Consider the following 15,520-nt stretch of genomic DNA (forward strand, 5'->3'; position numbering starts at 1 on the left):
GCCATCCTCCCACCTCCACCTCCCAAAGTGTTAAGATTGCAAGCATGAGCCACTGCGTCTGTCCGTCTATCCTGTAGGTAGCCTTAAAGTATCTTCCCCCAGGATATTTATTAGCAACAAAAGGAAAGATAGTAACTTTTACCATAGAGCAACCTGGTAAACACCACCTTGACCAAGTGATAATGGTAAATATTACCGTTAATGAAACATATTGCCATTAATGAGACATATTACCATTAATGAGACATATTGACATCATGAACATATTGACATTGTAAACATCGTAGACATATTGACATCCTATAGAGTAGATCTTCATGTCCAGTTCCTGCTGCAGAGCTCCTAAAATCCTCGTCATATTCTGAGTGATAGGGATGATAGAAGCATCTTTTGCTATTCATAACCAATGAAATGACTGGTGACTCCAAGTTCTTACATAGCTTCAGGATGGAGGCTAGTGGCTAAAGGAAACTACCATGTAATTAGAGGGTTGAACTTTAAGCCCCAACCCTAAACCCCACCCCACCTCTGAGGAGAAGAGAGGGGTTGAAGATAGAGTTAATCACCAATGGACAATCAACTCAAGATGGATTAAGGACTTAAACAGAAGACCCGAAGCTATAAAACTACCAGAAAGGAAAATGCTCCATGACATTTGTCTAGACAAAGATTTCTTGGATATGACCACAAATGCAAAAGTAAACAAATAGGGTTGTGTCAACCTAAAAAGCTTTTACACAGCAAAGGAAACAATCAATAAATGAAGAGAAAAACCAAGGATTGGGAGAAAATGTTTGCAAATGATACATCTGATATGGGACTGTATTAGTCTGTTCTCACACTGCTAATAAAGAACTACCTGAGACTGAGAAATTTATGAAGAAAAGAGGTTTAATTGACTCACGATTCCACAGGCTGTACAGGAAGCATGACTGGGAGGCCTCAGGAAACTTACAAGCATGGCAGAAGGCCAAGGGGAAGCAAGGACCTTCTTCATGTGGCAGGAGGAGAGAGTGCAAAGTGCCACATGCTTTTAAACCATCGGATCTCGTGAGAATTCACTCATTATCACGAGAACAGCAAGAGGGAAATCCACCCTGTGATCCAATCACCTTCCAATTCAACGTGAGATTTGGGTGGGGACACAAATCCAAACCATATCGGACTAATATCCAAAATATATAAAGAAATCAGTAGCGAGAAAACAAGTAACGCAATTTTAAGATGGACAAATGTCCTGAATAGACATTCTCATTCACAGAAAATTAAATTCAAAATTTCCCATTTACCTCTAAAAAAAAGACAACATACAAATGGCCATCAGAGATATGAAAAAATGCTTATCACTGATCATGATGGAAATGCAGATTAAAACCACAATAAGAGAACACTCACTCCTGTTTTAGAATGGCTTATTATCAAAAAGACAAAAGATAACAAGTATTGGTGAGAGTGTGGAGAAAAGGGACCTCTTATGCACTGTTTGTGGGGATGTAAATAATACAGCCATCACAGTAAACTACAGGAGTTCCTCAAAAAACAAAAAATCAGCTGGGCGCGGTGGCTGATGCCTGTAATCCCAGCACTTTGGGAGGCCGAGGCGGGTGGATCACAAGGTCAGGAGTTCAAGACCAGCCTGGCCAAGATGGTGAAACCCCGTATCTACTAAAAATACAGAAAAATTTGCTGGGTGTGGTGGCAGGCAACTGTAATCCCAGCTACTCAGAGGCTGAGATGGAGAAATGCTTGAACCTGGGAGGCAGAGGTTGCAGTGAGCCGAGACGGCGCCACTGCACTCCAGCTTGGGCGACAGAGCGAGACTCCATCTCAAAAAAAATAAAAATAAAAAAATCGAACTACCATATGATCCTGCAGTCCCACTTCTGAGTATATATTCTTTTTGTTTGTTTGTTTGTTTTTTCAGGCAGAGTCTTATTCCATCAGCCAGGCTGGAGTGCAGTGGCATGATCTCAGCTCACTGCAACCTCTGCCTCCCAGGTTCAAGTGATTCTTGTGCCTCAGCCTCTCGAGCAGCTGGAATTGCAGACATGCGCCACAGCACACCCGGCCAATTTTTGTATTTATAGTAGAGACAGGGCTTCACCATGTTGGCCAGGCTGGTCTTGAACTCCTGATCTCAGATGATCCACCCACCTCAGCCTCCCAAAGTGCTGGGATTACAGGTGTGAGCCACCACACCAGGACCTGAGTATATATTCAAAGGAATTGAAATGGGTATGCCAAAGAGATATCTGTACTGTTTATTGCAACATTATTCACTGTAGTCAAAATATGGAAGCGACCTAGATGTCCACTGGATTAATGGATTTTAAAAATGTGGTAGCCAGGCATGGTGGCTCACCCCCGTAATCCCAGCACTTTTTGGGAGGCTGAGGCAGGCGGATCACGAGGTCAGGAGTTTGAGATCGGCCTGACCAACATGGTGAAACCCTGTCTCTACTAAAAATACAAAAATTAGCCAGGCGTGGCGGCACGTGTCTGTAATCCCAGCTACTCAGGAGGCTGAGGCAGGAGAATTGCTTGGACCCGGGAGGTGGAGGTTGCAGTGAGCCAAGATTGCACCACTGCACTCCAACCTGGGCAACAGAGCGAGACTCCATCTCAAAAAAAAAAAATGTGGTATATATACACAATGGAATACTATACAGCTTTCAAAAACAGAGAAATTACATTATTCGTGACAACATAGATGAACCTGGAGGACATTGTATTAAGTGAAGTAAGCCAAGCACAGAAAAACAGAAACTGCATGATCTCACTTAAAACGTGGACTCTAAGAATGTTGAACTTGTAGAGAGTAGAATGGTTGTTACTAGAATCTGGGGCTGTGTGGGAGGGGGCTAGAGAGATGTTGACCAAAGTGTACAAAGTTTTAGTGAGACAGGAGGGATAAGCTTTAGTATCTATTACACAGAATGATGACTAAAATAATAAAATAACAATGCATTGTTTTCTTTCTTTCTCTCTCTCTTTCTTTCTGTCTTTTTTTCTTTTAGAGATGGGGTTTCAACTTGTTGCCCAGGCTGGTCTCGAACTCCTGACCTGAAGTGATCCACCCACCTTGGCCTCCCAAAGTGCTGGGATTACAGGCGTGAGCCACTGCATCTTGCTGATAATGCGTTGTATATTTCAAAATTACTAAAAGTAGATTTTAACTGTTTTCACCACAAATAATTGAAAAGTATGTGAGGTGACAGATAATGATAATTGGCTGTTCCACAATGTGTATTAGTCTGTTTTCATGATGCTGGTAAAGACATACCCAAGACTGGGCAATTTACAAGAGAAAGAGGTTTAATGGATTTACAGTTCCAAGTGGCTGGGGAGGACTCACAATCATGGTGGAAGGCAAGGAGGAGCAAGTCACATCTTACATGGATGGCAGCAGGCAGTGAGAAAGAGACAGAGCTTATGCAGAGAAACTCTAGCTTATAAAGCCATCAGATCTCATGAGACTTATTCGCTATCATGAGAACAGCATGGAAAAGACCTGCCCCCTGATTCAGTTACCTCCCACTGGGTCCCTCCCACAACATGTGGGAATTCAAGATGAGATTTGGGGTGGGGACATAGCCAAACCACATCAACAATGTAAATATATATTAATGCATCACATTGTACTCTATAAATATATACAATTATTTGTCAATTAGAAATTTAAAAAATTTTTAAAGTCACCAATGTGCAGTAGTTTAATCAATCTTGACTATATAATGCAACCTCCATAGAAACACTTAAAAAAAGGAGTCTGGAGAGCTTCCAGATTGGTGAACACATACAGATGCTGGAGGTTGCTGTGCCTAGAGAGGGCATGGAAGCTCTGCACCCACCAACCCTCCACCCCTTGCCCAATTTACCTCCTACATTTGGCTGTTCCTGAGTTAAGTGAACACAAAGGATTTAACCTTCATTAAACAGATCACGTATTATGCTTTCACTGCAGCCATAGTGCAGCTTATTAACTCTACAGAGCAAACCTTTGTATCACTTACTAACACATGACATGTAGTTTGCTGCATCAACTAATGTGACAGTTAATGAATGTCAATATGACTGAGCACAGTGGCTCATGCCTGTAATCCCAACACTTGGGGAGGCCGAGGAAGGCAAATCACCTGAGGTAAGGAGTTCGAGACCAGCCAGTCAACATGGCAAAACCTCGTCTCTAGTAAAAATACAAAAATTAGCCAGGCTTGGTGACGCGTACCTGTAATCCCAGCTGCGCAGGAGGCTGAGGCAGGAAAATCACTCAAACCTGGGAGGCAGAGGTTGCAGTGAGCTGAGGTTGCACCACTGCACCCCAGCCTGGGTGACAGAGTGAGACTCCATCTCCAAAAAATAAAAATAAAATAAGAATGTCAATATATAAGAAGGAATAGAAAACTGATAGGATTTTACTCTTTTGCTAAAATACATTATACTGTACCTTTGAGATTATTCTAGTACAAAGTGTAATAAAACTAGATGTTTATTAAACCATTTAAATCATTGGTAAGTATACAAGAGCACTGAAGCATTTAATAGACAAAGCGATGTTAATCTATTGGTTACTTGCTCCTGCATTGTCGTGCTGTTATAATTTACTTCATCACCTTTTGCTATTTGATTCATAGTGTGAATTTCTCTTGTCATCGTAACTATTGTAAAGACGAATTTTCATCTTACTACAGAATCAAAATGGCATTGATGGGAATGAACTCCAGAGCCTGGGCCTGAACAGGGAGGTGGTCTCTCAGGCTTGATGCTCAGGCATATAACCTATATCTCTCCATTTTTGCCCTATCTCTTAAATACATGTAATGTCATAAAATGCTTTTGAATTGTTTTAAAAAGTGTCAAGCTCATGAAAGATAGCCTAAGAAACTATTACAGATTGGAGGAAACTAAGGAAAAGTAAAACTGAATGCAGTGTGTATCCTAGATCAGAGAAAGAACATTAGTGGAGAGAGAACATTAATGAAATGTGAATAATTTGAGCTAATAGTATTGTACCAGTAGCCGGGTGTGGTGGTGGGTGCCTGTAATCCCAGCTACTTGGAAGGCTGAGGCAGAAGAATCTCTTGAACCGGGGAGACAGAGGTTACAGTGAGCCGAGACCTTGCCATTGCACTCCAGCCTGGACAACAAGAGCAAAACTCTGTCTCAAAAAAAAAAAAAAGTACCAGTGTTAATTTCTTGGTTTTGAGCATTGTACTGTGGTTTTGTAAACTGTTAACATTAGGATAAGCAGAGTGAGTGGTATACAGGAACTCCACTATTTTGCAACTTTCCTGTAAGTCTAAAATGGGTTTAAAATTAAAAGTTTTTAAAAAATTAAAAAAAGAAAAGCAAACACCAGAATCCTTTCATTTACAAATTTAGCAAATATTTATTAAGTGCCTTCTATGTGCCAGGCACTGGACATAGAAAATATTAATAGAATAGTTAACCAGATAGACCAGGTTCCTACTGTCATGGAGATTAACATAACACAATGGTGAGGTATAAAGATGGGTTACTAGACAAATAATTACAGTGATTAAAAAAAAAATGCTACCCATGGCCAGGTGTGGTGGCTCACACCTGTAATCCTAGCACTTTGGGAGGCCAAGGCAGGAGGATCACTTGAGGTCGAGAGTTCAAGACCAGACTGACCAATATGGTGAAACCCATCTCTGCTAAAAATACAAAAATTAGCCAGGTGTGGCACATGCTTATAATACCAGCCACTCAGGAGGCCAAGGCAGGAGAATCGCTTGAACCTAGGAGGCAGAGATTGCAGTGAGCCGAGATCGTGCCCCTGCACTCCAGCCTGGGCAACAGAGCCAGACTGTCTGAAAAAAAAAAAAAAATGCTACCTGGAAAAGGAAGATGTAAATGAGCAACCTCACCTGGTCTGTGATGTCAAAATCTTCCCTGAGACCTGAAAAAGGAGTAGATGTTGTCATGGGAGTGGAGGGCACATGACACGTTTCAGCACCTAACAGCGGGTCCATGTGAATGAAGCCTCTGGAGCAAACAGGAGAGTGACTGCAGAGAGCAGGAAGCAGTCAGTCATAGGATTCTTTACAGCTTTCTACTCCAACCTAAGAGTGGCGGGATGCCCTGAGTAATTTTAAGTGTGGGACTGATACGATCAGGTTTTTGTCTTTTTAAGATCCCTGTAAGTCAACTACAGAGGAACAAGAGTAGATCTTGGGAAAACCTAAGAAGCAGCAACACGTAAAAGGCAGGCAAAGGAAAAGAGACTAGATCACAGCTCCCTGAGAGAGATGGTGGAAGTAAAGCAAGAGTCACCAGTCACCAGTATCAGATACTGTCTTGGAAAAAGTAATGAGGTCAGGCCAGGCCTGATGGCTCACACCTGTAATCCCAGCACCAGGCCAAGGCGGGTGGATCACTTGAGCTAAGGAGTTTGAGACCAGCCTCGGCAACATGATGAAACCTCAACTCTACTAAAAATACAAAAATTAGCCAGGCGTGGTAGCGTACACCTGTAGTCCCAGCTACTTTGGAGGCTGAAGTGGGAGGATGGCTTGGGTCCAGGAGGCAGAGGTTGCAGTGAGCTAAGATCACACCACTGCACCCTAGCCAGGACGACAGAGCCAGACTCTATCTTAAAAAAAAAAAAAAGAAAGAAGTAATGAGGTCCATTGCATGAACAGCATAAAGGTTTTTTGGTGGTCATAACCAGAGCAGTTTCAGCAGAGTACTGAGGGCAGAACAAAAGCCAGACTATAGAGAACTGAGAAATGGGTGGTGAGGAAGTAGAGAAAGTATTGACAATTTTTTGAAGAGTTGTGGCCTTGAAAAAAAGAGAGAATGGTAGTTGCAAAAGGGGTGTGTGGCCAGTGAGAGTTTTTAATGTTGGAGAGACATTAAATTATTATTATTTTGAGACAGGGTCTTTGTCACCCAGGTTGGAGTGCAGTGCTTGATCTCTCTGCCCACTGCAATCTCCACCCCCTTGGCTCAAGCATTTCTTGTGCCTCAGCCTCCTGAGTAGCTGGGATTACAGGCATGCACCACCACACCTGACTAATTTTTGTACTTTTAGTAGTGATGGGGTTTCACCATGTTGATCAGGCTGGTCTCAAACTCCTGACCTCAATGATCCACCCACCTCATCCTCCCGAAGTGCTGGATTATAGGTGTAAGCCACCACGCCCAGCCTAATTTCTTTCCTTTTAAACCACTCTTGTCTTCACTTTCTTCCCTATCCAGTCTGGATCTCACTGTCTAGTGTTTTCTAAGGTAAGAAAGATTTCAGAAGAGGCGTGGCCTCTGAAGTGGGTGACTGAAGTAGAAAGATGGTGAAAAACATTGAGATTGAGGAAGTCAAGGAAATGAAAGGCTCCAATAGTTGTTCTGAACTCTGGCTTGGATCAAAATCACTTGTGGGGCATTTTAAAAATATGTAGATGGCAGATTTCACCTCTGCAGATTCTGACTTAGGAGCTCTCGGGTGGAACCTGGACGTCTATGTATTTAAGTCTGTGTATTTTAAAATCACTACATTAGACACACTACTACATTAGTGTGTCTAATGCACAGCTCAGACAGAACCACTACACAGGCAGTGAGCTTCACAGGTATTCCTTAGGCATGGATTTTGGTATCCATGGGGGTTCTGGAACCAATGTAACAGACATAAAATACTAATTTAGCACACTTTGGGAAAACTATAATTAGGTAATCTCTGGAGCCCTCTTCAGTTTGTACTGAAAAGAAAAATGGATCAGTCTGAGCTGTTCTGCGCCCTGGGTGCAGAACGTCGCCCCACTGCACCCATGCAGGGCGTACTTGTTTAGAGTCATTTTGTTCCAGACTCACCCATTATCTTCACATTCCTGGAATTTGTGATACAAAGAACAATGTATAGCCAATCAATACCTTATGTGATTTTGATGTAGATTTTTGGTAAACAACTCAGGAACTGCTCCTTATTTTCCTTTATTTTTTTTTTTTTTTTTTTTTTTGAGACGGAGTATCGCTCTGTCGCCCAGGCCGGAGTGCAGTGGCTCAATCTCGGCTCACTGCAAGCTCCGCCTCCCGGGTTCACGCCATTCTCCTGCCTCAGCCTCTCCGAGTAGCTGGGACTACAGGCGCCCGCCACCACGCCCGGCTAATTTTTTGTATTTTTTAGTAGAGACGGGGTTTCACCATGGTCTCGATCTCCTGACCTCGTGATCCGCCCGCCTCGGCCTCCCAAAGTGCTGGGATTACAAGCGTGAGCCACCGCGCCCGGCCCTTATTTTCCTTTAAAAATCCACTGATGGCTGGGCACGGTGGCTCATGCAGGTAATCCCAGCACTTTGGGAGGCCAAGACGGGCGGATCACCACGTCAGGAGTTCGAGACCATCCTGGCCAACATGATGAAACCCCATCTCTACTAAAAATACAAAAATTAGCCAAGCATGGTGGTGCACACCTGTAGTCCCTGCTGTTTGGGAGGCTGAGGCAGAAAAATCACTTGAACCTGGGAGGCAGAGGTTGCAGTGAGCTGAGATCACACCACTGCATTCCAGCCCGGGCGACAGTGTGAGACTCCGTCTCAAAAAAAAAAAAAAAAAAAAAAAATCCGCTTATAACTGCTGTTAATCAGTGTATTTTCATGGCAACTTGAATCTATGCTCCCAAGTTGCAATCCTCAAGCTTGGCCCGAGTAAGCTCTCCACTTAGATTAACTTTGCCTCAACTTCTTCCTTTTAGGTCAACATACCTGGTGTAAGGAGGCAAGATTAAGAGTGACTCTCACTTACCACTGGTGTTTCTCTTTGAAAGTGGTGCTTGGCACCAGCATGAACTCCCCGTCCTCAGCAATCCCACCAGGTGTTTTGGGTAAGTTCTCCTGAATTCAGACCTCCCACTCTTTGGGTGAAGGTGTAGACATTATTTGGGCTGTTTTTCAAATCTTCCCTTTTCCTTAAGAGTGAGGGCTTTGGTCTCTGTCTTTGGACAGGAGATTAAGGCCAAGATATCTGCAGAGAACTGCCTTTTTTTTCTGCCTCTGTCACAGCGGAAAGTTTGGGTCAAGGTTTTTCTGCCTCTGCCTCGGGACGGGAGGTTAGGGTAAGGGATTGACAGTGTGGTACCTATGGTCTCATTTTATAGAGCATGCTTTTAAGATTGCAGCTGTGTTTTATTTTTGGGGATTGGGGCTTGGTTTTTCATTTGTGACCATCACCAGCTTGGTTTGTGTATAACACTTACGGGGCATCCTCTTGTAAGTATCTAGGAAAGTGGACCCACCTAACACGGGGTAGTCATAAGCAGCAGTAGCCAAAATGGGATCCTTTGAAATGTAAAGTAATTCATTTGCATGCACAATTAGGGGGGGAAAGCTGGTTTTAGAACCAGACAACCTGAAGAGGAGACCCACTTTAGGCTTGTCCTGGCTGAAATCTGATAAGAGATTTGGAAAGACTTTTTATGTTAGAGCTCTGTGGTCAGAAATCAGCTTAATTAAAAGCCTGTATTTAGGTTATAACGTTTTCTGGAGCAAGGAAGTCCTCTCCACTTTTTTCTCTTTTAGATCCTGTTTCTGGGAATTTTTTTAGCCAGCTGAAGTCCCTTTTTAAATGCGTTCCTTCCCTGTTTGCTTCCTATGTTGGCATTTTTGCTGAGAAAAATGTAAAACTTCACTGGCCTTTTTGAAAGCTTTAGTAGCAAGGAGCGCTGTGGACGCATTGCATAGCCTGGTATTGTGGTGTTTCCTTCTTTTGGGGGACTGGGGATTAAATATAGAAGTGAGATTTTTGATTTTTAAATATCTAGGTGCACTGCCTTCCAGCTGTGCCTGCCTTTCATGTATTTAAATATTAGGCCCTGGAAACTGCAGATACTTTCTTTGTCCTGTATTCATTAAAGGGCTTCATCCTGAAGTCAGTTCATTCATGCTTCTGCAGAAGACGTGATTTCATTCTTTTTTGTGGCTGCATGGTATTCCACATGCAGGTTTGTTACATAGACATGTTGCGTAGCGATGAGGTCTGGGTTTCTGATGTACGCATCACTCCAATAGTGAACATTACACCTAGTAGGTAATCTTTCAACCCTAACCCCTGACCCACCCTCCCTCCTTTTGGAGTCTCTAGTGTCTGTTATTCCCCTCTGTATGTCCACGTGTACCCATTGTTTAGCTCCCCCTTACAAGTGAGAATGTGCAGTCTTTGATTTTCTGTTTCTGAGTTATTTCACTTAGGATAATGGCCTCCTGCTCCATCCATGTTGCTGCAAAAGGCATGATTTCATTCTTTTTTATGGCTGCCTAGTATTCCATGTTGTGTGTATATTACATTTTATTTATCGAATCATCCACTGATGGACACTGAGGTTGATTCCATGACTTTGCTGTTGTGAATGGTGCTGTGATAAACATACAAGTGAAGGTGTCTTTTTTTATATAATAATTTATTGGCCGGGCGCGGTGGCTCACGCTTGTAATCCCAGCACTTTGGGAGGCCGAGGCAGGCGGATCATGAGGTCAGGAGATCGAGACCACAGTGAAACCCCGTCTCTACTAAAAATACAAAAAATTAGCCGAGCGTGGTGGCAGGCGCCTGTAGTCCCAGCTACTTGGAGAGGCTGAGGCAGGAGAATGGCGTGAACCCGGGAGGCGGAGCTTGCAGTGAGCCGAGATTGCACCATTGCACTCCAGCCTGGGCGATAGAGCGAGACTCCGTCTCAAAAAAAAAAAAAATAAATAAAAGTAATTTATTTATCTTGGATAGGTACCCAGTAGTGGGATTGCTGGGTCGAATGGTAATTCTATTTTTAGTTCTTTGAGAAATCTCTATGCTGTTTCTCTTTGAGGTTGTACTAATACTAATTTACATTCCCACCAGCAGTCTATACATGTTCCACTTCTCTCCATCCTCACCAACATCTGTTGTGTTTTTGTTTTGTTTTGTGTTTTGAGATGGATTCTTGTTATGTCGCCCAGGCTGGAGTGCAGTGGTGCAGTCTCGGCTCACTGCAATCTCTGTCTCCCAGGTTCAAGCGATTCTCCTGCCTCAGCCTCCTGAATAGCTGGGAATACAGGCACGTGCCACCATGCCCAGCTAATTTTTGTATTTTTAGTAGAGACGGGGTTTCACCATGTTGGTCAGGCTGGTCTTGAACTCCTGACCTCATGATCCACCTGCCTTGACCTCCCAAAGTTCTAGGATTACAAGCGTGAGCCACCGCACCCGGCCAACATCTGTTGTTTTTTGACTTTTTAATCATAGCCACTCTGACTGGTGTGAGATGGTATTTCCTTGTGGTTTGAATTTGCATTTTGCTGTTGATGAGTGATGTTAAGCATTGTTTCATATGTTTGTTGGCTGCTTGTATGTCCCACTTTTTGATGGGGTTTTTTTTTTCTTGTTGAGTTCCTTGTAGATTCTAGATATTAGTCCTTTGTCAGATGCATGGTTTACAAATATTTTCTCCTGTTGTCTGTTTACTGTGTTGAAAATTTCTTTTGCAGTGCAGAAGCTTCTTAATTTAAGTCCCAGTTCTTTATCTTTGCTTTTGTTGCATTTGCTTTTGAGGTCTTAGTCATAAATTCTTTGCCTGGGCCAATGTCCAGAAGAGTTTTTCCTAGGTTTTCTTCCAGGTTTCTTATAGTTTCAGGTCTTATGCTTAGGTCTTAATGTAATACATCTTGAGTTAATTTTTGTAGATGGTAAAAGATAGGGGTCCTGGCCGGGTGTGGTGGTTCATGCCTGTAATCCCAGCACTTTGGGAGGCTGAGGTAGGTAGATCACGAGGTCAGGAGATGGAGACCATCCTGGCCAACATAGTGAAACCCTGTCTCTACTAAAAAATACAAAAAATTAGCTGGGCGTGGTGGCATGTGCCTGTAATCCCAGCTACTCGGGAGGCTGAGGCAGGAGAAATCGCTTGAACCAGGGATTTGGAGGTTGCAGTGAGCTGAGATCATGCCACTGCACTCCAGCCTGGTCAACAGAGCGAGACTCTGTCAAAAAAAAAAAAAAAAAAAAAAAAGATAGGGGTCTGGTATCATTCTTCTACATGTGGCTATCCGAGTTTTCCTGCACCATTTATTGAATAGGATGTCCTTTCCCCATGTATATTTTTGTTAACTTTGTCAAAGACCAATTGATTGTAGGTAAGTGGCTTTACTTATGGATTAGCTATTCTGTTCCATTGATCTGTGTGTCTATTTTTGTACCAGTACCATGCTACTTTGTTTACTGTAGCCTTTTAGTATAATTTGAAGTCACATAATGTGATGTCTCCAACTTTGTTCTTTTTGCTTAGAATTGCTTTGATTATTCAGCCTCTTTTTTGGTTCCCTATGAATTTTAGGATTGTTGTTTCTAATTCTGTGGAAAATGACATTGGTAATTGGATAGGAATTGTGTTGAATCTGTAGATTGCTTTCAACAGTATAGCCATTTTAATGATATTGATTCTTCAAATCCTTGAGCATAGGATGTTTTTTCATTTGTTTGTGTCATCTACCATTTCTTTCATCAGTGTTTTGTAATTCTCCTTATAGAGATCTTTCACATCTTTGGTTAAATGTATTCCTAGGTAATTTTGTGTGGCTATTGTAAATGGGATTGCCTTCTTGGTTTGGTTCTCAGCTTGAATATTATAAGTATATTGAAATATTACTGATTTTTTTACATTAATTTTTTTCTTATTTTTCGAATATATGTATGTATGTGTATATATATGTGTATATACATATATATGTAAACATATATATACACATACATACATATATATATATATATGTATGTATGTATTTTTTTAAACAGAGACAGGGTGTCATCATGTTGCCCAAGCTGGTCTTGAACTCCCAAGCGCAAGCTATCCTCCCACCTCAGCCTCCCAAAATGCTGGGATTATAGGCACGAGCCACTGTACACTAATTTGTATCTTGAAACTTTTACTGAAGTCATTTATCAAGTCTTTAGGGTTTTCTAGGTATAAGATCATGTCATCAGCAAACAGAGATCACTTGACTTACTCTTTTCCAGTGTGAATGTCCTTTATTTCTTTCTCTTGCCTGATTGCTGTGGCCAGGACTTCTGGTACTATGTTGAATAGGAGTGGTGAGAGTGTGCATCCTTGTCTTGTTCTAGTTCTTAGGGGAATGCTTTCAGCTTTTCCCCATTCAATATGGTGTTGGCTGTGGGTTTGTCATACATGGCTTTTATTATTTTGAGGTATATTCCTTTGATGCCTGGTTTGTTGAGGGTTTTTTGGTTTTGTTTTTGTTTTTTAAGACAGGGTCTTACTCTGTCACCCAGGCTTCAGTGCAGTGGCATGATCTTGGCTCACTGCAACCTCTGTCTCCCAGGCTCAAGCGATCCTCCCACCTCAGCCACCCAAGTAGCTGGGACTACAGACCCAAGCCACCACACCCAGCTAATTTTTGTATTTTTTGTAGAGACAGGGCCTCATCATGTTGCCCTAGCTGGTCTCAAACTCCTGTCCTCATGTGATCTGCCTGCCTCGGCCTCCCAAAGTGCTGGGATTATAGGCATGAGCCACCACGCCTGGCTCCACTGTGCCCCAGCTTCTGCCTGTGGGTTCTCTGACAGGTTCCAGCACTCTTCCCTCAGCCTTCCCCTCCATCCACGGTCATACTCACCTGTAACTTTGGTTCTTTCTGCAGACAACTGGCTCTGCCATCTCTAGTCGCCCACCTTGGAGAAAAACCCATCGCTTCTCCTGACTGTGGGGCTTCTTCCAAGCTTATGCTTGGGGAATGAAGAACCTATTTCTTAAAGTGCTTTTAAATCACTCCTGAAAGGTCTGCCTCTTAATGAAGGGGTTTTGAAATGTTAGATTCCTGGCATGCTTGGGCCGTGAATGGCTGCCTCATCTCACAGGACCATTTCACTGGAACTGCAGTTTTCTCTTTTAAAAAATTGCTCCTCAGAATGGCTTCTTTCTTTATTTCCATCACTCACTCACATTTTAAAATAGATTTCTCAGGTCAACCTTTGTGAACAGAAAAAAATGTATTCCTTCATGCTTATTAGCAAATAATAATACAGTCTTACTCTGTTGTTGAAGCACGTGTTTTTCTGTCTTTCTAAAGAAAACAGTCACTGTTTCTCGAGGCAGAGAGCATGTGCTCTCTGTTCAGGAAAAGGTTAGGAAAGGACTGAGGCTGAATTTGTTGTCATTGACACATGTACATATCTCTGCCTTTTGTAATGTGTGAATCTGAGAAATTCTAAAAGTGCTTTTTAATTAAAGAATGCCACACCTTACTGTGCTCTCTCTGTGTGAAGAATAGTTTGTATGTCTCTTTACAGACTCTGTAAGCCCCTAGGTGGCTGAGACTGCTGGATTTCTTCTGCTGACCCTGGTGCATCTCATTACAGGTCTTCAACCTAAAATTCTATCTTACAAGATCCCTGCCAGGATGCAGATTTGAATACCATAGTGAAGTCTGTACTTGAAGAAGTGATGCTTTCAGGGAGGAAATAAAAAGGTAATAACAACCTTCAAGAGCCCCTACATCTCAACTTGGCATAAACAAAGCAAGATTGTGAGAGTAGCCGCCCCTGGAAGCAGAAATCATTCTTGTGGCTATCCATTGGCTCCTGAGGCTCTCATCAGAGATGGGGTACCTTTAGTACCTGGGAGTGGCTGTTCCCCATAAGGTACTGGAAATCAGCTTTCAAGAGCAGCCCCAGCTCCTGAAGCTGCTGGTCCTGGTGCATCTCCTGACTTTCATGTAGAAGATAGCAGAGCTTTGGTGACATTACAACATAAGAATTGCAGAGAGGTGTAATCCCAGTGAAAGACTGAATCCAGAGACTCAAAAAGGAAGGTAAACACTCGGAAAAATGAGAATAGTGACGTCTCCTTTGTATATTGGAAGGATTACCTTAGGGGAGAGGAGAGGCAGATCTCTGGAGTGTTCACTTTGGGGTGAATTCATTCCTTGTGGGGATAAAGAGTAAGAATGGGCCCTCATCCATGTCCTCTCCATCGCCTCATCCCAGTAGTTCTCATCTACACTTACAGTCACTTGGAGACTTTACAATTTAAAATGCTGTTGCTCAGACTCACCCCAGATCAATTAAATCCAAATCTCTGAGTGTAGGGGCTGAACACTGGCTTCTTTTTAAATTGCCAGCAGTATTTAGCCAGAGCTGAAAGCCCATGAGCTCCCCTATGCCACAACAAGGAGAGTTGCACCCCAGAAGAGAGACAGTTCTGCATTGAATTTCCCAATGTCATAGAGGAGTAGAGATGTCACAGCCTTTAGGCTTATGTCTTAGAGGGCTTCTCAGTACTGTCTGCTATACCTACACAAAGCAGAATCTCCAGGATTTAAATTTAGCCTTCGTGTCATATATTAACAAGAAGCTTCTCTTTTTCCTAGTTATGCCTTCTCAGAATGCTGCTTTTTCTCAGGAGGGGAACATGGAGGAGAAAGAAATGAATGATGGCTCACAGATAGTGAGATCTCAGGTAAGTTCAGTTTTCTTCTCCTCTAAAATACCATTACAGTTCTCAGAATGTGGGCACTTTTAC

General features: G+C 42.6%; 1 protein-coding gene across 2 annotated transcripts in view; it reads left to right on the plus strand.

The window, feature by feature from the left end:
- ZNF713 (zinc finger protein 713) overlaps nucleotides 1-15,520 on the plus strand; it is a 57,325-nt gene that overhangs the window by 12,620 nt on the left and 29,185 nt on the right. The window contains exons 2-4 of one of the 2 annotated variants that reach the window (XM_030795774.1): nucleotides 8,714-8,842; nucleotides 14,359-14,468; nucleotides 15,369-15,457. In XM_030795774.1, the coding sequence (XP_030651634.1) occupies nucleotides 15,371-15,457 (87 nt within the window). In that variant the 5' untranslated portion in view covers nucleotides 8,714-8,842; nucleotides 14,359-14,468; nucleotides 15,369-15,370. Of the gene's footprint in view, nucleotides 1-8,673; nucleotides 8,843-14,358; nucleotides 14,469-15,368; nucleotides 15,458-15,520 lie in introns of those variants that run through there. The other variant, XM_030795775.1, reaches the window with a different exon arrangement.

The sequence above is a fragment of the Nomascus leucogenys genome, chromosome 17 (assembly GCF_006542625.1).
Source record: "Nomascus leucogenys isolate Asia chromosome 17, Asia_NLE_v1, whole genome shotgun sequence".
In the NCBI taxonomy this organism is placed as follows: Eukaryota; Metazoa; Chordata; class Mammalia; order Primates; family Hylobatidae; genus Nomascus; species Nomascus leucogenys.